The sequence below is a fragment of the Mauremys reevesii genome, linkage group 16 (genome assembly GCF_016161935.1).
Source record: "Mauremys reevesii isolate NIE-2019 linkage group 16, ASM1616193v1, whole genome shotgun sequence".
NCBI classification, from domain to species: domain Eukaryota; kingdom Metazoa; phylum Chordata; order Testudines; family Geoemydidae; genus Mauremys; species Mauremys reevesii.
In genome coordinates this window covers 31,797,364-31,821,403 of record NC_052638.1, presented here as the reverse complement: position 1 = coordinate 31,821,403, position 24,040 = coordinate 31,797,364, and the positions used below count along the sequence as shown (strand labels likewise).

Genomic DNA, 24,040 nt, shown 5'->3' with positions numbered 1-24,040 from the left:
TTTTTTTGATTAAAACATGGATCAGAGAGCGATAATGGCCTCTTTTTACCCAACAGCAGGCCTATTTTTTAAGCAGAAATTTGCAAAATATTTCCCCCCCTGCAAAATTGGACAGTTGTGTTCACTTTGAAACAAAGCATGTAAATCAGCACCGCTCTATTAACATCAAGGGAACCATAACATTTTACTCCAGCTGAGGATCAGAACAAAAATGCAAGTCCCTATGTGACAGGATACAAATAAACAACAGTAAAGGCTGCCTGCCTTTCAAATGACTTGGCAGGGGATTTAAGGAAGGGACTTCTCCTCTGGGGAGGCATAGCTGAAAAGGGCTTTTTCTGTGGCCTCTGGGGACTACAGCCTGCTACGGTCAGGGGAATTGCTTTACTTCTTGAGTTCATGTGTTTGAATAAACTGTGCACTGAGGCAAGGGCCTCAGACAGACTTCTGCATGGTACTGGTTCTTTCCTGGGCTGGTGACACATTTCCTCACACTTTAATTGAGGCTTGCCATTTCTTCATGAATATTTTGCACAATTTCTGTTGCTAAGAATATGCCACTGCTTACATTTGCCATCATATACTCCTCATTTTGCTTCTCTCTTATTTAAAAATAGGATTCCCCCCCCCAAAAAATAAAACCTTGCAGATTTGTACTAAGGTTATGGAGGAGCAGTTTTCAATAGCTAAACCAAAAAATGCCATCATCGCTCACGTAGATTGGTTCGCTTGGAAAATGTGTGCTGCAGTGTCTGCAAATTCAAATAAAGAGTACCTGACAAACAGTAAACAGCGCTGTTATGACCTAAAAGAGCTGTCCTACCAGTTTTATCCTTCAAGTTCAAATGTATGAGATTGCATCCAGAACCTACTCATGCTGCTTGCACTTCCTCTGATGTTGAACCTGAAAGTGAAGGTCACATCACAGCTATAGGGTTGCAATCAATGTCTCTGCATGAGCGTAAGTTTAATTTTAGCTCATGTGACACTGAAATACTAGTGCAAGAAAGTTACTAAATATTAACTCCTAACAGTATCTGGAGGTTAAGTGATGAGGTGGTGCAATTTACACCCTTCTGGCTTTCAGCAGGTGTGCAAAACCATGGGCAACGCATGTATAGAAGATGGAAGGGGAGGATAAAAACCCGGAAAAATAAGACTATAGGGTAAACCAGGGCCCTGCCCTTCTGCTTCCTTCTCTTTCTCCCCTCCCCTGCCAAAGCCTCTTTGCGTGCCAGTTACAATAGTTTTGTATGTTTACTGAATGCCAAATTATGGCCAACTACACTCTTTCACCACTAACACTGTCCTAGTCCCTGGGTTTAGCAGGGGGCCCTGGTGAAATATATGGGGTTTTTTAAAGCTGTGTCTTGTAGCATCATGCAGGTTGCTACCAGATTCCTCTTCCAGGCTCACTCTGTTCCATGAATCGCTTCCCCCTGTTCCTCTGCAAGTAAGTTTCAGGGTGGCAGGGGAGGGTCCTGTGCCCAGGGGAAAGCAAAGAGAAGGGCTGGGACCAGGCATGAATGCCCAGCAGCTGTGTCAGATCTATTTTCTCAACAGGCCAGGAGAAGAGATGGGGAAAAACACAAGCCTCCTGCCAGTAGGCTTGACCCTGCTCCATTGGAGTGAATGAAAGTTGTGTTATTGACTTCAGTGGGAGCAGGATCAAGACCAATAGGAGGAGGATCCCCGTCCACGTGTTGGCATCCACCGCAGAAGATCCCTGCTGCTCCCTCTTCCTGACCTCTGAGGAAGTGCGGAGAAGTTCCCTTAGCCTCCCTAGAAAACCGAATCAACTGAGAGTATGTGAAGAGCAGGGGGAAAACAACAGAGAGAGGAGAGAGAATGGGCTGTAAACTGGAAGAGGTGGGGCTCCTTTAGATTTTGTCTCAGGCCCTATAAATCTTGGCTTGAAGTCCCGTCACATCCACCATAGGAATGTATGAATTACACCAGCATTTGTAAGTAACTCAGAGCGATTTTCATGGGAGCGGCTCTTGCTTTAACCAAGTCTGCAGGAACAATCCTCTGCCTTACTGAAAGCACTTCCTATGGTAATACAGAAGAGCTCACCATGGTCACATGGAGGATGAAATGCTGTACTTTGAGGTCTAACCATACTAATCTATGTAATACAGCAAGGAAAATGATTTAATAAACAGTTATAGGACGAGTTTACCCTGAAAAATGACCAAACGTTCTGAAAGGCCCGGTTGGGACCATAATGTATCAATTTTAAAGGATTTCCCCAACTGTCTATAACTGAGTCAAATAAGATTTGTTAACATGGAAGCATTTTTATATTTATCTGGGCAAATTGAGTTGCCCTGTTCTATGCTACAAATCTCTAGAAAGATTAGTAACCTTAGATTTTTCAAGAAACCAATTTTTACCCTGTGACCACTTGCTGTCTCCCAGTATCTCCCTGTCTGGCCCAGAACTCCTGGAATGGGGGTTACCTGGCCCCCAAGCTCCCCTCTTTGACTTTAAAGAGACAATATACTCAATCCCAGTGAGCATATCCCCAAACAGATATTAGAAGAGGGACAGCTGCTATACTAAATATCATAAGGAGAGGACTTCTTTAAAAACAACCACCAAAAACAAACAGGCAATATATGCACAGAGGTCAGTGGGAGTTTTCTCTGGCTCCTGCCTATGAAAGGGCTGCAGGATTTGTCCCAGAGGGAAATCCAAAAATGAACAGGCAAGAACTTAACAATCAACAAGTTTTCTTACATAAAATGCCTGAAGTAACTAGAATAATGAACTAGTATTGCTGAGAGAGGAACAACTGCAAAGTTCTTGTACCACAGGGGGTCTATTGTCTTGTTAAATTATTCAGGAATTTTTGTGACATTTAGAAACCAACTGGCCAATCTTTTCACTTGCTGTCAACGTTAATGGGTTTTGCATCCATTAATACAAGAGAACAGAAAATATCTTTTCTTAAAAAGTGATCTGAATGCTGGTTTTCCTGTATTATTAAATGAGGAACTTCCTGGGAATCATTTGCTCAATGGATACTGTTACATTTTCAGTGGTTTAAATACATGGAGTATTAGAATTGGGCCCACTAGAATCTGGGTCTGTCAGCACATTCACTGTAAGACTCAGCTTCAGTCAGTGAGGAGGAAACCCCCCACTAACCTCCACAGTGGAATGTAGCAGGAAAGATTGATACATCTGCATTAGGTAACTGCAGGGTGTAGGAGGAGATAATGGATTTGTTGTTTCCGAGGGACCACACTTTGGGATTCTATGCAAATTTGCTTATTAATTTATACAGAAACGTCTACATGGAAATTTCTTTCAAGCTTTTTGCTGAGCCCCAGTAGGCAGCTCTGGGCCTCCCTCCCACTCCGTACAATCTAGTGCCTTAAATGAAAACCTCAGTCATAAGTTATTACAGTGACAGCAAAGTGCACGGTTTCCCTTAATATGCAGCCCCATGTTATTTTAACAGTTCTAAATTCCACACTAAAGATTAATATTAAACAAAGTAGGCCATAATTCCCTAGTCCGTACGGCACTGAACTGTAATAAGATTATAAATTCCAGTCATTTACTGGAGTATTCTGAGAGGGTTGTTCACTGCAAGCAGGATTATCTTTGGCTACAAATATTTTGTGTAAAGAGCTGATGAATTTATTCCTTTAATTACAGCCTATCTTTTAGAAGACTCTGGAAGAAGAGGTGAGGGCATAAAAATCAAGGATAAGATGTTTGAGGGCTGCCAGAAGGTAGAAGACTATAGAATATTAATTTAGAATAAATAAAGAAGACCAGGGCCACCTAGAGGATTCCGGGGGCCTGGGGTCTTCGGCAGTGGGCCCCGCTTCAGCAGTAATTCGGCGGTGGGGGGTCCTGCCACTCCAGAGTGGAAGGACCCCCTGCCACCGAATTACCGCTGAAGGACCCCCCACCGGCGAAGACCGGGAGCAGAAGCAGCTCCGGGAGCCCAGGCCCCGTGAGAGTTTTCTGGGTGAAGGACCCTGCTCCAGGGGTCCCAAAAAACTCTCGTGGAGGCCCCTGCAGGGCCCAGGGCAAATTGCCCCTCTTGCCCACCCCCCCATGGGCGACCCTGAAGAAGACAATTTTGAAGAATAAAGGACAGGACTCCAGTTGAGAAGGCAGAGATCTACTGCAGTTCCTGAGTGGATAAATGATATAGTGAAAGGCCCCTTAGTTTAAAGATACAAAAATTCTACTGTATCTTAAATTTAAAGCACTTGGTTAGGTGCTTTCCTGAATCAGAGCCTACATGATTTGTAATACAGACCTGCTGACTCCTTGTTTGCTGGTTGGCTACTGTCGTGTTCCCCTGAATCCATACAGCTGGTGCTTTGCTCAGGCAATGTGTACTTTGCTGCAGGTATCAGACTGTAACATCCAGTAGCTCACTCCAACTCTGCTTGTCTTTTGTATATTATTGACTTCAGGCCTGGCCTTAGAAAGTCCTGCAATGTTTTTCTTTGCTGTGGAAGATGTAGTACCCCCTTTCCAGGTTGTGCGCAGAAGCAGAGAGAACATTCTGTGCGTATCACCTACTCCCTATGCACAGATTCGCAGGCAAAATTTCTGTCCCTTAATATCTGCTCTTTGAACTCTGCCTTCCAACTTCATTTTTTTTGTTTGTTTATTGGGATAGCCTCTTATTTGACCTAGAGCTCCTATCTAATCAATCCTTGGATACATTTAATGTTAGGTAGAGATGGGAAACAGATAAAAACCCTCACAACACATGGGAAAGTTTAGATCTGAATCCAAACTTCAAGACTCAGACTCCTCTTGAGTGTTAACATATTCCATTTCAGTTATTCACATCACAAGAAGAGTTAAATGCACTAACTTACCACCCCACCTCCTGCAGAGTGAACCAGCACAGACATGCCTTCTCTTAGGTTGGCCACTTCAAAGAGCATCATGTAGGCAGTTACAAAGTTCATAGGAAAGGCAGCAGCTTCAGAAAAACTCATGTCATCAGGAATCTTGTAGACAAATTCTACTGGGGTACATACTACTTCAGCCCACGCGTTGTAGTTTACGAAAGCCATTACTCTGTCTCCAATCTGCAGTAACAAAGAATGACATTGGGATTATTAGGATAGTAAGCATGCACATCTGAATGCTTATAAAATGCTATAAATGTTGAATCCATGAATAACTGTATTAGAATATAAGTGACATTCCTAGAGGTTCCCATGGATGACAGGTTGTCCACAGAACTGCTTCTGCCACAATGATTATGAAGCACCAGTGCTTGTTGCAGCCCAGCCTTGGGCTCTTTAGGATTTCCAGGGACTTTTGGATCAATTAAATTTTTACTTAAAAACAAAACCACAGCTCTGCTTCAGGTCTTTCTTTGCTGGTTTGTTTCTTTGGTGAACATTTAACCAGGATTAAATGAGCAGGCAGTACTAACACTAATACAGGAGGACCAAACTACAAAATGACATCGAAAGATTTGAGCGGTTGGGTGTCCAAGCTGCGAGAGGAGCTTTGCTACTAACGAAAGCAAGTCCTGCATGTGGGAGCAGAGCTAGGACAGCACCAACACAAAGTGAACGGATATGACTAAGCAACCCCATCTAAAAGGGAGTTTATTTTCACCTGGCCTTCCTAATCGTAAGAATTTTTCACAAGCTACATTTCCGGGGAATACATTTGCGGCAGGGGAGGTGTGGACATCGGAATGGGAGGCCTTCTATTTTAAGAAATAAACCACAATATGAAAGTTTGAGAACCAGTGATTTAGCCTTTTATTTTAATGCTAGCATTACCGGTTTACTTTGTAGTTATATTATTCTAAGCAGGATTTTAACTACTGAGGCTACATTCTGCTCTGAACTACATCAATGTATTTCCAGAGTGACTCCCCTGAAGCTACCATGGGTTTACACGTGTGTGACAGAACAGAATTTGACCCTATAACTTTAAAATAGGACTTCAAACATCAACCTTTGGTCCTTCGGTTCTTATACCAGCTTCTAAATCAATCAGCTCCTGTCTGCAGGAATTAAAGGAGCAATGCAATCTTCTTTTTTCCTGCAACTGAAGACCCAATTACGATAGAAAAATATATACACACACACTAGAGAAAAATGCCTTCTATCAAATACAAAATGGAGATAAGATACATTTGAAGATGGAGTGAGATTATATTAGCCACATTAAGTGCCTCTTGAGGATTGGGCTGAAGTGCAGGCACATCAATTTCATACATTTATCTAGCGGCCTTCATTGCAGTTTCAGATTCTGAGAATTCAGACAGCAATTCCCCATAGATAGCCAAGAATAATAGTATGAATGTCTGAAAATGTAAGGAAAATTCTCCTCACTTTCATGGGTGTCGGAAAACTTCAAGAAGACTACACAGGGGTAAGTGAGAGCAGAAACTGGTCCAATGGGATGACTCATGTGACTAAGGTGTGCAACGTTTTGCCTCTATGCATTTAATTCTCCTTTGCTGTCATGCTTACAAAAGAAAACTTGACAATGATTAGGCAGCTGGTATGCTGAGAGAGCTGCTTGAGAATACCTGTTTACAGTGCAAAAGCATTTTGGCCTCTCAAGATGTTTTCATCTTTTTGGCCTTAGGATACTGAGGTTAGTTAAAATTTAAAGTGCTGGTGACAGTTCTGAAAGGTTTATATCTTGTTGGATGAAGTCGGTGAACACAACTGTCATTCCAATTTCACTGAAATTCCTCCTCCTTTTGAAAGGGTCCTTCATATTAACAACATTTCTGCTGTTTCCCTTGCACTGTTAAAAAGGTGCCTACTTTTTAAACATATAGTTTCTGCATAAGATTAGTTGGCACAAGATTTTAGCACTTTACAGTATACACTCTATTACCAAAAAAAAAAAAAAAATCATTACAGAACTGAAGGGGTAGGGCACAGAGGTCCCTCCTGCCAGTTACTGAGGATGCTTTTACTCTATTTTATAGTGTTTAACCAGCATGTTACTTCAGATCTTTGCAATTGAGCACCACCAATGGAATTAAGAGCTTCTTAAACGGTAGGGGCCCAATCCAGTTTCCTGTGAAATCAATAGGAATCTAGCTATTAATTTCAGTGGGAAGTAGGAACAGGCCCTTCAACTGCTGTGCAAAATTATGGGTTTTATTCAACGTGGAGAACATTTTTAGAAACCTCTATCAATGAGGGTTGCCATTAGAAGCCTGGATGTGTCATATTCTCAGGCAATGGAGAGACCCATTAAATTCCAGTTTGGCTATGCCAGAGATGAAAGGCTCAGTTCAATTGCAGACTCATGACCATGGGCCGAATCCTGCTCATATTAATCCTCCACAGCAAGGAGTCCCAGTGACTTCACTGGTGTTGCATGGAAATGGAGTCCACTTATGGGGAGTGGTGTACAAGATTTGGGCGTTAACCTTTGGTCTTTTTGACCCTGCAGAAAGAGATGCCAGGTTGTGACAAGTATGGTGCAAACATCAGCTCTCTAATTTTCATATACTGATTTTGACCTGAATGGTACATTTCCTCATCAGTGTATTCATATATGTGTGTGTCAGCTTTTTTATGGTCTCAGGTCTCTCTACTAGATAACCCAGCCATTGCTATCGTTATGTAAAATATGTCTAAAAATGACAAAGGCTTGTTTTAATTAGAAGATGGTTCTACCAGAGTGAGCATGATCTACCCTGTTCATATCATGTTCTTGATCATGACTTTTAAAGGAGACCCAATATAATCAGTCAGGCATAATGGTATTCAAGCAAACTTTCATATCCTATAGCTGTATGATTTCCATTTCAAAAGGATTAGAGAAGAAGTTTAGACCAAAAAAATGCAATCCAAAGCAGAATCTCATTATACTAGTTCTATACACTGGATTATTTCTCCTCAGCTTTATACAGAGTCTAACTCTTTAAAACACACACACACAAAGAATGCTAGATCTGCACATCTGAAAGCACAGGTTTCAGACAATGGAATTATTGTTTATAGGAAAAAGGTAGTTGAAAAGCTGTGATTCCTTGAAGGAAAAAATAGTTCGAAGGATTACTAGACTCATTCCTAATGAGACCCTATTAGAAACCAAACGGACCATGGTCTGTCATGTAACTGAGCATTGTTCACAAAGCTCTTGTGGAAGAACAATAATGCTGCCTAATAAAGCTCTCTTTATGCAATAGCTACTTAAATGAGGAAAAAAATATGATAAGGATCAAAAAAAGGGGGCAGGATTATTTCATTACATTGACAAAACATGTTGCAGAGATAAGAATGATAAAATAATTGGCACATGCCCAGCAGTCCTACTTCAGCAGATTCACACCTCCATGTTGCATTCGTTCAGCAGGATCTGTATATAAATCACTACTGTGGGAAGTTAAAACAGAAGGTTTCAGCTAAGAGAGGTGTTTAACATCAATGATGGAAAACAGAGTGGGATACTGTACATTTTACACATAATACAGGTGCTTTAAAATACCTGGTGCCAGCTATGGAATGAGATCATATGAGAGAACCCTGTTATTTTAATTATTTGTCATTTAACACTGTACAACTAGGGTGAAATTCACACTTCCCTGCATGAAGAGAGAGTAAATTATTATGTCGCACCCGAGTACTTAGAGTCTCAGAGCAGAACGAGGGCTCTGTTATTTTAGGCGTTGTACAAACGCAGCATAAGAGAGACAGTCCCTGAGTTTACAATCTAATTTAAGTCAAGATGCAACAACTGGGACTAAGCAACAGTGGGAGCGTATAGGGGAGGGAGGAGGAGGAGAACAGTGATAGGAAATATGGTTACACAGACGGACTGTGTGTAAAATTAGCAGATTTCTAGTCCAATTATTTTGATTCTTAACGTATAAATAAAAAGGGAATATAAATGATCTCAGCCGTGTCTGCTGGCTTCCTGCCTAGCCATTACCAGTTGGCAGCGGATCATAAGCATCATGGCAGAAGTGAGTCTTTAAGAGGAATTTGGAGGAGGTAGCAGTAGTGGCTGTATGGATTAGTTCCGGCAGGGCATTTTCATGCATAAGGGGCAGTAAGAAAGGAAGCACAAACTTATCTGTGGGAGGAACAGACATGTGAGTAATGGAGGCTGCCATCACTGGCAGAGTAGGAGGCAGCAGGACAGGATGGTTTAATGGGTAGGTAACGAAGGAATGGCCAAATTGTGAAGACTGCTCTGCCCACTGCCTCCACAAGACTATTATATCCCAGAAGGTCCGACATGGGGCTGCCGGGCACATCAATGAATTTCACCTCTGAGATAATTTGATATGCAGCACGTCTTATTGTTTTTTATAATAGGAATTACAGCTCAGTGATAATTTGAAAATGCAGTCTCATTTATAGCGTTTGTCACACTCAGTGCCAATATCAGAATCAGAAAAATCTTGACGACAACTCATATTAACAACTAACTTTGGCTAGCTGGACCAAGGGGAAATCTAAAATGCAAGTTTCAGGGATGCAACAATGATAATTAACAACAGGTAACACTCATATAAGGTTTTTCATCTTTAAGGTGCTGGGCCAACACTGAAGTCAGTTTGCTTTGTAATAGAGCTTTCGGTACATGAAACCGTTGATACATTAAAACTTATTTCAACTTCTGCGTGTTAAAAGAATACTTGCCCCAAAGTGCCACTCTGGGCAGGTCTTTAAACACAATATAGCAGTCTAAAATCTTTTTAAAAGGAATTTCTAGAAATGGGATAGACCGATGACAAGTAAAAAAAAAGACTCTTGATGCACTAAAAAGAAAGAAGTAATAGAATCTTTCCCCATTAAGGAAGATTACAGTAAGACATTGTTGAACAGAATGTATACATAAAGTTTTGGATAAGCTGGGGAACTTTTTCCATGAATTTAAATTCCCCTCTGGGGAAACTGATCTCATTCTGATTAAATACAGTTCTTCACTAATCAAGATTCAGATAAGTGTGGTTTTATCTTAGCTTACTAGACAAGAAAATTGTTCCTGTAGGAAGTGTCTGCTGCTAGTTAATGGCCCAGTTCTGTCCCTTCATTCCCTAGTTAGTTGAATAGTTTCTTACCCTGCATTTTCAATGGGGCTACTTGCAGAGTAAGGGCTTGTCTATGCGGTGAGTTAGTGTGCGGGAAGCCAGGGTATAAATCTACAGCACACTAACTGGTCATGTGGCCCCTGCTCCAGTGCACTAAAAGTTCCCTGGGGGGCTTTAACATAGTCCCGTTTCAAGCTACTTTTAATGTTTCAAACAGGAACATGGCAAAGCCCACTGCAGAACTTTCAGTGCATTGCAGGAGGGTCCACAGGGCCAATCACTGCGCAGCAAATTAGTGCGTTGTAGAATCCCACCCTAGCTTGCTGACCACTGACTCACTGGGTAGAGAAGCTTTCAGATGCTACTCAAAGTGAGCAAGGGTGGCAGAATCTGGCCTTAAATCCTTTCTTCTCCACTCCTAGTCAAATGCTGTGTCCTTGATCACACTGAAAGATAAAGGAGGGTTTGAGCATTGGCCTGCTAAACCCAGGGTTGTGAGTTCAATCCTTGAGGGGGCCATTTAGGGAACTGGGCTAAAAATCTGTCTGGCGATTGGTCCTGCTTTGAGCAGGGGGTTGGACTAGATGACCTCCTGAGGTCCCTTCCAACCCTGATATTCTATGATTCTATGAAATATTACCTCAAATCCTGCCACACTGTCCCCCAGAGCTTCTATGATCCCAGAACACTCAAATCCAGGAACAAGTGGTGTCTTGGGAGGATTGTCGATATTCCCCTGCCGCACCATCAGATCAATGAAGTTTAAACCACTGTAAACACAAGAAAAAACAAAATCAAAACACTAACATGAGGGTAAAAGGGAAAGAAACTAAGCCGGGACAATGAAAGATGCTGAAGGCTTCCATTATTTTCAATGCTGCATTGTTCTCCTGCACATGGGTAGGCAGGTGTGCGGAGGGAATTCACATCTTCTCTCATGGAAGAACTTGGCTCTAAGTTAGCTCTGCATGGGCTGTCTTGGAGGTAGGGCTACTAGATCTGTGATTACACTGAGTCCTGTGCTTAGAGGTTGCACTGGAGTCATAGCTACTGTTTCAGACCAGAGATCATTACCACCCAGATCAGAGTCAGATCAGTGATCGAAAGATGAAAGGCTCCCTCTCATTACTAATCCCCTGAGATATCTCATGACGCTTTACTAAACATTTTGAATTATTGTGAAATACACACACATCTTTCAGTATTAAAAATATGTAGCTCTGTGAAAAGCAGACTACTTCTGTAAATAAGGATGGTGAGGCTATTCAAGGTATAGAGAGCACATGCACGGTTGGCATGGTTAGGTCTCAGCATTACTGTTGTAAATCTATGTGTGAGCCAAGGGACATGTCTACCTGAACACTCACTGTAAATCTATAGCACTCCAACATGCCGCACCCTAACTGTCTATATGGATCCTGTTGATGGGCACTAAAACGTCCCTAGGATGCATTGATAAACGGTGGTTTATTTCAGAGAAAGGACAATGCAGTGATTGGAGATATTCTTTAAGGACTTCAAAAATGCAAACAGTGAAGTGATATTTGTTAGGAGTTTGTATATAATCCACTGATATATGCTATAGATATTTTGGGCCAGACACAACCTTGGTGTAACTGCACTTAAATTGCTAGTGAACCAGGGAGGAATCTGCTGTTATCTCGGCAAGGAACAGAATCGTTAGTGAGAATTTATTAAACATCAAATGGGATATCATCATCAATAAACTATTATAGACGCTCTTGCACCTGATCATTTTTAAACAGTCTTTGCAAAAGATTGATTTAGGTCTTTGAAATCTTATGTGGGCGGCTGCTCAGAAGAATCACTGGTGACTTTTCCTTGTATGCTCAATTTTGTGAAAATCAGGCGGCCTCCTTATTTTGTCTTTGTATCTCATATTTTATTAAAATAAAATACCTGTGCTTTAAATATACACACACACATATATACACACATACACACACACATATATATATATATATATCAGGGAAAAGGTATTTTATTTGTCCTGTGCCCCATTGTATAGATTCCAGACACACAACACTATGCACACGTTCTGAAGACTCCTTGCATTCATAACCAGCTAGAATATACTAAAGCCCCAATCTATTGTTTCAGAGCATAGCCCCATAATTACTGCCAGCCGGAAGAGATGTATACCGGGGCCCTGTATTCCTCAAAGTTATGCACATGAGTCATCTCTCATACGCAAATAGAGCCATTGACTGGTCACACACATAGTCACTCATGCGCAAGTGTTTGCAAGATCAGGGCTTTCATCTGGTTACTAACAAAGACATGGACAACTCCGATAAACATAAAACAGGATAAAGACAAAGTGACACATGAAACCAAGACAATTCATGGTGAGATCTAGGTCATTAGGAACTTCAGTGGAAATTCCATCTAATGTAAACATTGAAGGCAGTTGTGGATAAAATTTTAAAAGTGCCCTCAACCCATCCTTGATTTGTGCAGGAGAAAGATTATGGGCAGAATTGACATGCGTGTCTCATGACTGACAAAGTCATAGGGATATCATTTTCATGACATTTCAATGGGAAGTTTTTTTATCCTGACTGTGCCCATCTCCTCTCCTGGACCCCATGGGAAGCATTATTATACCCTTTCTACAGAAAGGGAAATTAAGCTAATCAGCTTGCTCAAGGTTACATATGAAACCCACAGCAGAGCATGGAACTGAACGTTGGTCTTACCATCCCCTAAGCCAGTACCCAAACCACTGGGCCATCTGTCCTCCCAGAAGACCCAGAGGAAAGATAAAAAGACAGTTGTACACAGTGATTGCACTAAGCCTACAGTGAGAATTGTTGACAGGGGCACAGCACATTGCAGGTTCGAGGCTTAAAATTATTGCGGAAAGGCTGCATCTGATCAGAAAACTATCAAGGCAATTCACCTTCTGTAATGTTATGTATAGGATAGGAAAATTCTGAATGATAAAGAGCTTTTGGGACTATTTAAGAGAAAGTGAAGGACATACACAATGATCATTTAAAAACAATATTTACACACGGTAGGCAACATTGCTCACAAATGTTAACTTCATTGGAGACCATTGTCTAGATCTTTCCACAATTTGAGTGCTTTACAAAAGTTATTTAATTAACTTTTCCTATGTTCTACTCCCACTGGGTAACTGGGGATGGAGTTGTGATGTAAGAACAAGCAGAGGAACTGGGGTTGTGACATTACAGCAGGCAGGGGGCACCCAGACAGACGTGGCTATGACTGTGACTATTAGAAAAAAAACCATGATTTTATGTATACACCATCACACCTTAACTCACCAGCACCTACTCATTCTGATGGAATTACTTGGCAGACATATTTTTTGAATGGGAATGTTTTCAATTATGAATCTGACTACAATTCCTTGCCTTTTGTCTTTATCCCCAGGAAACAGCAGCAGCATTAATACAAAATTTCATCTCTATTAAAATAAACTTGTTACTAGAACAGGATTGGGAAGGAACACGAAGGTGTAGAATTTTAAAAAAATTAGGGTTGTCAATTAATCACAGTTAACTCAGGAGATTAACACAAAACAAATGAACTAGATTAAAATGTTTGTGATTTATTGTTTAACAATACATTAAAACTGCAATTATAAAATACCAACTGAAATTTATTATGAGTATTTTTGGATGTTTTTCTACATCTTCAAAAATATTTTTCAGTTACAATACAAAGTATACAGTGCTCACTTTGTTATTTTTATTACAAATATTTGCACTGTAAAGAAACAAAATAAATAGTATTTTTCAATTCACCTCATACAAATACTGTATTGCAATTTCTTTATCATGAAAGTGCACCTTACAAATGCAGAATTTGTATTTTGTTTTAAATAATTGCATTAAAAAAAAAAACCAATGTAAAAACTTTAGACCCTACGAGTCCACTTAGTCCTACTTCTTGTTCAGCCAATTGCTGAGATAAACAAGTTTGTTTACATTTACGGGAGATAATGCTGCCTTTTTCTTATTTACAATGTCTCCTGAAAGTGAGAACAGGCATTTGCATGGCACTGTTGTAGCTGGCATTGCAAGCAATTTATGTGCCAGATGTGCTAAACATTTGTATGCCCCTTCATGCTTCAACTTGTAGGTCTTTTTAAAAATCTTTTCTATAGTATAAATATTTGTAATAAAAAATAGAACGAGTGAGCACTATACACTTTGTATTTTGTGTTGTAATTGAAATCAATATATTTGAAAATGTAGAACATCCAAAAATATTTAAATTGGTATTCTATTATTGTTTAACAGAGGGATTAATTACGTCTATTTTTAATCTCACTATTATTTGCAATTATTTTTAATTGTTTGACAGCCCTAAAATAATTGTGATATTGGGCTATATAATGAAAAATTTTGAATTTAATGAATTATAATTTAATTCATAGCTGAGAAATCAAGTTTGATTTTGGCCTGATATTTAAATACTTTAGTCACACACTATTTAACTTCTTTCCCCTTCATCACATTTTATTCTCCTGTATATGACTTGTCCACATATATTTTTGAATGTTCCTGGTACTGTGTCAGGAGAAGTACTTTGGCTACATGCCATTTATCAAAAAGGGCATTTATAATATATGTCCAAATAGTGGCATCTGGGCAAAGTTTCATTTCTCTGACTTATTCCTGGCCTGATTTGAAACTCCATTTTCTATTTCCATTTCATAAGGCCTCATGAACATCAATGGGTAACTCAGAGCAGAACAGGGCTCGATGATGAGACCAGCAAACTCATTTTTAATCTTTAAATAAGCTTAAGAGAAATTTGAACACAAGAATCCAGAGGTAAATTGCTAGTCTATTAATTATCTATGGAACATTAGGCCTCATGGAATCCATCGTCAAAATTCTTTGTGTCTGCTCTAATTTGAAAGGGATAGGTTGGCTTCATTGTCTGGCACAAGAGAATAGCCTCCTCAGTCTTTTCTCTACAAACTTCTGATATTTGAAAGCTGTGGCCTCCATTTTATTAGATGTGGATGCTTTTGCTGTAATTTGGACAGTGGCTAAAGGGCATACTAAGAATAATCACACAAATATATAATCGCTTTCTTTCTATGAACAATGGGAAACTAATACTGTTCTATATTACTACTTGTATGACAATCCCTGCTTATGATATATGTAGGAAGGAGAGGTGGTCTTGCATAGGGATTAAGGGGAGGTGTTGCTTTAGAGCTACAAAGTTCAGATCCAAACTTCCTCAAAGGTTGGGGAAATGCAGAAAACTGTTTTTTAACATTTAGGAGCTGACCATAGGGTGGAATCTCTTTGGTTAAAAATCTCAGTTAAAAGGAATATTTGCATAACTGTAGAGGATATTACAGGAGACTGAAGACACTTCAAGTCTGCAGGGACAATTCATTATGGGCAATTTCAACTTCCCCTGTGAACTACCTGACTGGCACACTGGGGACATGGTTTGAAGATGAACTTTTGATAAATACGTGATTGCTTTACAGAATAGCTAGCTTTGGGGTCCTGACGGAAGGACAGGACTCCTGACTTTGGCTTAAGAAATATGCAGGAGTTAATAGAGGGTGGACTGTAGGTAACGCAGTGGGAAAGTGGGTAGAGTTCAATTCTGTTCTAACTGTAGTTTTCATTTTAAGTCAAAGTTTGGATGCAATTGGAGTCTGAGGAAGAAGGCACAGAATGACAAGTAACTACTCCCCAGGAACAGAGTATTCAGGTAGGGGTTCTGCCGGGACTAGCCTGTGAAATAGCAGCAATATTAATAAGCATGTCAAATAAACTGAACTTTATGGGCTAAATCACCCCCTCCTTGATTGTTCTGTCACTGGGCAGGGGTTTGCCCAACACAGAATCAGTGGTGTATCTGAATTCCTAACCCAGTGCTACTGCAACTGCTCTGAGGCTCCACCTTCGTCTACTACTCTGTGGGAGTGTGGCATTTCTCAGCTCCCTAAGATGGAGAGTTCTGTGGCTGTATTACTTTTCCCTGATAAGCTCTGCAGGTCTGGGGTGGAGATAAAATATGTTTTCTTTACTCTTCCCCATCCAGTGCGGGGCTGCCCACTCCAGGACTCTGACTCGCCATGTCCCTGGCCCCTATCTAAACACAATGCCAATGCTGCAGAGTGCCCTCTATGTCCCAAGCTGGGCTGGTACTATGTAATAGATCTGATTTTCTTGCTTACTCTGGTGCAACTCAGGAGTAACCCCACTGAAGTCACTGGGTTTATATCAGTGCAAGTAAGGAGACAGTCAGACCCTGTGGCCCAGATCCTCAAAGATATGTAGGTTCCTAACTTACACGGAAGTCAATTGATATTAGTAGCCTAAATATCTTTGAGGACCTGGACCCATATTCCTAAAAGTATTCCTCCTCCCTTTGCCTGAATGATCTAAAACAGTGGTGGGCGACCTGCGGCCCGTCACGGTAATCCGCTGGCAGGCTGCGAGACAGTGTATACATTGAATGTCTGCAGGCATGGCTGCCTGCAGCTCCCAGTGGCCGCGGTTCACTGTTCCCAGCAAATAGGAGCTGTGGGAAGTGGCACGGGCTGCAGGGACGTGCTGGCTGCCACTTCCCACAGCTCCCATTGGGCGGGAATGGCGAACCATGGCCACTGGGAGCTGCAGGCCGCCATGCCTGCGGACGGTCAATGTAAACACTGTCTCGTGGCCTGCTCAGGTTGCCACCACTGATCTAAAATGATTCCTGAAAACCTGAAATCTCTCAACTTCTTTTTTTAAGAGGAGAGCTCATACTTTCCTTTTATTTAGAGAAACACATAAAATATGAATAAGACTATCTGTAAGAGTACATTGGACACTATGTGCCACTCTGTTACACATGGGATTTGTTTTACTTGCTTCTAATTTAGGAGACAGCTCTGTTCTTTCACAAATGCCAAGAAGGCAAAGAGGGTCACCTCTGCCCCCCATCTACGCATATGCATCATGAGGAGCAACAGCAACAGCTACCATATCAAGATGAAAAATAAATAAAGGGAGGCAATTATATGAGATCATTACCTGTCTTCCGCTCACTGCTGTATTTGGGGTAGGTTTGTTCTAGCTGTTTATCTGATCTTGAAAACAGTATGAACTCAGGCATTTTGTTAGACACAGACAAAATAAACAAGTAAATAGAGCAGTGCCAAGCTGCTCCATCATTACCAATCAAGAAATAATTATAGGGAATATGCAAAAGCTGTGATTCAACTTGGGCACTGACTATTGCTCCATCTCTTAGTCACTGAATGAGGCTAACGTATGACTCATCACAAAGGAAAGAAACTTTCAGGCAAATCATTGATATTTCAGGACTTCAAAGAAAAAAGCTATTCATCTGGCTTAGCATTAATAGCAACACTCCAGTGGGTCCCAAGTTTCTCCTGTTTATAGTACTCTGAAACAGGAAGGTAACATTTAACTGTCTTGATTCCTGCAATGAGTATGTACAGACTGTACAGGTACTTGTGCCTCTTACTAGTTTTTCTAACTAATATTTAGCAAAAGCTGTATGGTTGGTTTGATTCTTCCCCCACTCCCCCCAAATCCCATCTTTAAAATTCCATTTGCTTGAGGCAGCTATCTTTACATTGACATAATTAAATGTATTACTCAGAGTAGGCAATGCTAGAGAAGCTCATCCTAGATGCGTTCTGCATCTTATATATTATAAAGAGCATGTTCCACTGGCCACAACAGGCATTTTCATCATTTCCTCAACCAATCTCCCAACCAAACCCATGCAGCCAGCACCATTTTTACTCCCTGTTCTCTCTTTACCAGCTGCAAACACAAGGGTCAGGGACATAATCCCTTCCCATTAGTTGCTCAAAACAAGTTTTGGCCCCTGGATCTCACCCTGTCTGTCAATTGGCTATGGTAGGCTACATTGCCTTTCACCAATCTGCATGTTCCTCCACCTTGAACTGTGCTACAGCTTCAAAAATATATAGCATAAGTAGTGATCCAAGCATAACTACAAAGTAGTAATTTACTTGAGTGGCTCCACTGATACAAAAACAGTGGGTGTACACCTCCAGTTTATTAACAGTAACGAAACACTTGGAGTCTATTGAAAAGCCAAGTATTATTTTACAGCTAAGTATTCACTACACAGCTAACTACTGTTATTTGTAACACAGAGGGCTGCAGTCTTGATGAAGAGGAAATTCATGTGCATACATGGATGTAAGTCCTGTCAATCACTTAGACATTTTAAAAAGGAACACAGACACACACCACATTCAAAATTACAAATGTTAACTTTTAAATATTTAATGATTGAAAAAAAAAAAACAGTGAAAAGACATTACAGCTCTGATTAATATTAACCAAACCCTGATTTTACAGACATAAACCACCAAGCAGGTTGCACTATATTCAATATAGTCAACATGGACTTGTTTTCATTTATTTCCCATAGTGCCGATAATCTGCAAGACACTTTAAAAAAAGAAAAGAGGCAAAATCCTGTCCTGCATCTATATTAATCATTCAGGTTGCTGGATAGCTGATCATAATTCATTGATGCAAGTGAGGAGGAAAATATATTCTCATCAGGAATAGACCAGCTGATTCACAAAAATATAATATGGAAAAGCCAGTGTCTAACAGACTGAGATCTACAGTCAATGTGTCTGTTTTGCAAACCCATCAGAACACAGCAGGTTCAGTGATACCCTTTGGATACACTGATAAAACGAAGTCATTGCCATAAACCAGTGTCACTTTCAGTGTCGATTGTTTCTAAAATAAACAGCTCAGCCTTCACCTTCACTTTCCACAAATGCCAAAGCATTTACATAGCAGCAGATTACCGCTGTGTGATCACAGTGCTCTACTCCTCGGACTGTGTGCACAGAGGACCTAACTCCCAATGACATCTGAGAAAAATTCTTTGGCCTTTGTTGTGCAGGAAATCAGACTAGATGATCCTAACGGTCCCTTCTGGCCTGAAAAATCCATGACTTCAAAGGAAGTTCTGTGCACAGACAGATTCTAGGTTTTGGCCTCTATTAGTTATAAATATGAGACTTAAGAAAAAAATCCAGCTTAGATTGTCTGAAAGACTGTTCTTAACAGGGAGACTTGGACCAAACAGTTCTAGAACCTGACTGGTCACTAACCACCCACCAATTCCTCACAAGAGCTGGGGGGGGGGGGGGGGAGTTGTGTTGATCTGCTGCCAGAGCTCAAAGAGAAGCTTGGGGAGGGGGGAAGCAATGGTAGTGTCTAGTGAGGAAAAATAATTGCAAGTATCAAAAGAAAAGGTCATGCTACTCAGCAGTATAGCAACCAATCAGAGGTACACCAACATGTCTCAGATAAAAAACAAACCCCAATGTTGCTGGCCGAATATCCCCAATTCTTCCAATCAGCTCCGAAAAACTCAGACATGAAAAGCAATATTATTCTCTTTTTTTGGCATTAGAAGTGAAATAACAACCGCTTGCAGCACAAACACCCGTGACTTTGCCTTTATCCTTGGCTTTGTCTAGAGAAAATATATTTTGGTACGAACTGTTCTCAGTATAGATTTGCTCTCTGGAGCTGTCAGACGAAAATAAAATGTAAGCTACTGAAGTTAGAGAGAGATATGGGAAAGATGACCTGCAATGGCAGCGAGAAACTGCCAAAGCAGCTCAGAAGTGGGGTTGAGAGAAAATGGTGAATGAGGGAAGTTAATGAAATAATTAGCTGCCTTTTGACTTCAGATGGGGAGAGAAACCAAATCAAACACCCACAGAGAGCTCCAATTTGCAGTTTCTGACAAAGGGAAACTTAGGACAGTCTGCAAAATAGTAACACCTGAAGCTAAACTTTACAGATACAGGGTCAGCACAAAAATCTGCTACACTAAACACTGCAAAGTCACAGGCCGGGGGGAGGGGTAATCAGTTTAATAGCAAGCACCGAGGTGGCTTCCCATTTGCTGCCTGCCTTCTCTAACAGGAACTCAAAGCGGCAGGGAAACGGGTGCTTCGCAATGCAGAAATCAGTCCCCAGAAACATACACAGACATGCACGTCAAGTTACAGGATGCTCTAGGGCTAGAGGCTCCCTGAGACTGTCAGCGCGAGGGGGGTGGGAGAGGGATTTAGAATAAAAGGGGCTTTAAAGAACATATGGAAATGCCCATTGAACCTGTTCCTGGGCAAGAGGGTGGGGTGGTTATTCACCCCTCTTTGACCCCCCATCCCTTCCCCATGCATTACAGGGGCAGATCCTCCCCCCCCCCCTCCTGCCTTGCTGGGACTGACACGGCCCCACGCCCGCCCCAGACACAAGCGCAACGATCACGACCACAAGCTGCTGCCGGGGGGAAGGCGGGGGGCGCCGCTGCTGCCTAGGGGCGGGGGGGCGGGGAGGGATGGGGAGAGGCAGAGAGAGGCGATACTGGACCAGGCTTTGACTCGGATTTTGAGCTCCCCTTCCTGAGGCTCCGGCATGACTTTCTTGGCCACCCTGAGCTTGTTGAGCCCCCCGAAGCCAGACAGCAGCACGGCTCGCATCTCCTTGGTGTCCCCTGCCCGCAGGCTGCCGCCGCCGCCGCCGCCCTCGGCAGCTTCCTTGCCTCCCTCCTTCTCGATCATCTGCTCCGTCTCGTCCGCTTTCTCCGCGCCCTCCTTGGCCATGGCGCTGGGCTGGCGGGCGGGCTGCAAAGCGGCGGCGGCGGGGGCTGCGCTCAGCCTGGTGCGCCTGTTGAATGGGGGTGATGCTGGGATGTGCAATGGCTGCAGCTGCTTGAATGGGGCTCTGGTCCTTCCAGCCCTACCGCAATGCACAGAGTAGCTGCGCAGCACGAATCACCAGCCCCGCAGGTAGCCCCCGTGAGTGCCTATCCCCGTTAATCTGTGACGACGAGTTGATCTGGTGCCAGATACCCGCGTCTCTAGAGAGCTCCCGGGCTGCATAGTTTGACATGGGCAGAAGGGGCTGGTGGGGAAGCCCTGGAGATTCTCTACCCATTAGTAGGTGAGCTCAGCCCAAGTCTCTCTGGGCTTACTGCGCATTTCTCAGCCGGCCTGGCAGTGGGTTATGTAGGGCTGGATGTGGGTAGGGATGAGTCAGCTATCCCTACTGACCTGCCCAGAGAGCGCTAAGAGAGGGGCAGGGGCAGTATTCCCATAGGATTCCCCCCCTCAGACCATACTGCAAGGGGAGAGATTATCCTAACCCTTGTTGTCATCCCGTGCTCCCTTTCCTTGGGAAAGAAGTTTGCCTGCCCAAATAGAGGTCAAATACAGACCTAGATAAACTGAGCCAAGCTACCCAAGGACAGCCCTTTGCAGTGAATACTGCCCACCAGTTAGCACCTTATTTCACTTCCAGCTGCTCTTCATTCTGGTGGGGAATCTCCAAGCTGTGTAAACCCCATTTCACCATAACACCCACCTGTGCAGATATATAAATAAAGAAACTCAACTAAGGAAAAAACCTCAGACAAAAGAAACCACTTTTAGTGGATCATGAGTTTTGCATGGTTTATATTAAAGCCCACCAGGCACTAGTGGAAATTTTTCAAAAATGCTTAAGTGACTTAGCAACTATTTTCAATAGCAACTTAGGCCCAGCTCCTCAAAGGGGTTTCCTCAATGGAAGTTGGGAGCCTAAATACTTTTGAGGATCTGCGCCTTAGGAGCCTAAGTCCCATTGACATTCAATGAGACTCAGGCTCTTACTGAATGTATCCAACATGAGAAGTCCACTACTCACATACTTAAAGTTATGCACATGTTTAAGTGCTTCAGAGCCTAAATTAACACCTTATACAGGTGACTGTATAACCCACTGATCACTGTAGATTTCCCCAATATACTGTAAATAGAAAAACATCCAAAAGCTACCAATTTTGTTCAGTTAGCTTCAAAATGTCTCAATTCATGGAGGCAATACAGTGGTCATACTGTGCTACGAAGTTTGTCGGGACTCTGGCTTATGCATTCAAGGTACATTCATATTCCTTAACTTCTCAAATGCACATTTATGCGTCTCTGACTGTATATTTAGCACACAGTATTTAAAGGATGCAAAACAGCTTTAAAAGATGCTAATCATCACATTATAATTAGTAATGTGTTGGTATAAGATATTGGCACTCACGTACTACAGCAATGATAAAACACTGATAGTCCTACTCCAGAGTTATTCTTTTCAGGAAATGAAAAGAGCATTGGTAGTTAGGCTGTGTTTAGAAAAGTTCTGAAAGCAGGACCAAACTCCCTTTTTTTTTCCACACTACAATAGTTGGATTTTAGTCTTCAAATCCACCATAATAACTCTTCAGATGATATTTTTCAAATAAAATATTTACTAATGTTTGCTGAGGACCTATTTAAAAATGCTCCCTTTAGAAATTCTGATCTCAAAGTATGTTAGAAGTGGTGAATTAAGGTAGCTGTAATTGCAATTGATTATGAATTAATCAATTGTAATTGATGCAAATACAAATATTAACTAATGAATATACATGATAGGAGCACATGACAATGGTCCAGATCTTCAGAGGTATTTAGGCATCTAACCCCCTTTGACTTCAATAGGAATTAGATGCCTAAATACCTTGGAGGCTCTGAGTCAATATGATTATCAGGTCACAATGAGGCTTCGCTTACATGCCTGGAATATCATTGTATTGCATGCACAGCTTGCTTCTTTTTATCCATCATGCATTTCCCTTAAGGGGTATTTTGTACAGACATTTTAAATGTAGCCATATTTTTACAAGTCAATTTAACGATATTCAGGCAGGTGTATCTTTAGCTATGTACCCGAGAGACCAGGAAAGGGAACATTACCAAGGGATGACAAAGTAACATGCCACAGGGGAGGAAATCTGCTCATCCTGAATATCAGCACTGGGAGGCACATAACCATTTTAGAGGTCAGAAAGCTCCCCTCTCTCCATTCTGCTCCCTTGGTTATAATTCCTTTTCTATGCTAGCTATACTTGGCTGGCTAGATGTTGCAAAATAGAATACCAAGTTCTGTCACTTTAGATCTCTCCATTTTAACGAATGACCAGGCAACTAACAGCTAAAAAAAGAATATCATACATTATAGTCCAACCGATTCACCCAGCTGACATTTTAATACAATTCTAACTCAAATGGTAAAGTGTAGGATGATTGGTGAAAATAGAGCAGATGGTGTACATCAGCTCAGTGAAATCCAGCATAATGGAGAGACTTTGGGGGCAGCTCCAGCTTCTTTGCATCACTCTGGTGGTCTAAAGCAGCCACACAGCAAATAGATCTGGCCCTCTGGGGATTGCCCTTACCTGGAGGAATCCTCTGGTTGTGTAGGGCTGCAAAGCAACACTAACTTATGCTGGGGACCACCTTGGTCCCTGGTTTGCCCGAATAATGGGAGAACATGAAGCTTCCTTTTTTGTTCTGTATCAAGAGTTGCTTGTGCAGACTGATGGGTCTAGCCCAGGGGTTCTCAGACTGTGGGTTGGGACCCTATTTTAATGGGATCGCCACGTGTGGCATTGGCCCTGGGCCCCAGCAAGTCTGAAGCCCAAGCCCCCCAGCCCCAGGGCAGAAGAACCTTGGGCTTCAGCTTCGGCCCCCCGCCACGGGGGGTAGGGCTTGGGTGGCAGGGCTTGGGCGGGCTCAGTCTTCAGTCCCCCTCCTGGGGTTGTGTAGTAATTTTTGTTGTCAGAAGGGGGTCATGATGCAATAAGTTTGAGAACCGCTGGTCTAGCCCTATATTGTTTGCACCTCAAAACAGACTAAGGGATATCTTACCGCGTGGCCATTTTACAGATCCTAATGTCTGGTTTATGGTAGAACAAATGTTTTCCCCACATCAGTTCCCTAAATCTATGTGTTCTAAGGTTTAACATCATGTAAAGCTAAATATTCTTGAATTATATGAAATGCTCTATTCTCTGTTACACGATTCATAACCACTTTTGTAACAATATTAGATTGCATCATACATGATTGAGGTTTACACTAGGAAGTGATACAAGTGTTTATTCTGA

General features: G+C 41.9%; 1 protein-coding gene across 1 annotated transcript in view; it reads right to left on the bottom strand.

Annotated features, from left to right (window-relative positions):
- VAT1L (vesicle amine transport 1 like) overlaps positions 1-20,901 on the bottom strand; it is a 77,406-nt gene extending 56,505 nt beyond the window's left edge. Inside the window, exons 1-3 of the mRNA XM_039503363.1 lie at positions 20,452-20,901; positions 10,662-10,791; positions 4,860-5,075 (exon numbers count right to left, since the gene is read on the bottom strand). Of these exons, the coding sequence (XP_039359297.1) occupies positions 4,860-5,075; positions 10,662-10,791; positions 20,452-20,684 (579 nt within the window). The 5' untranslated portion in view covers positions 20,685-20,901. The remainder of the gene's footprint in view (positions 1-4,859; positions 5,076-10,661; positions 10,792-20,451) is intronic.
- Positions 20,902-24,040: the final 3,139 nt, after the last annotated feature.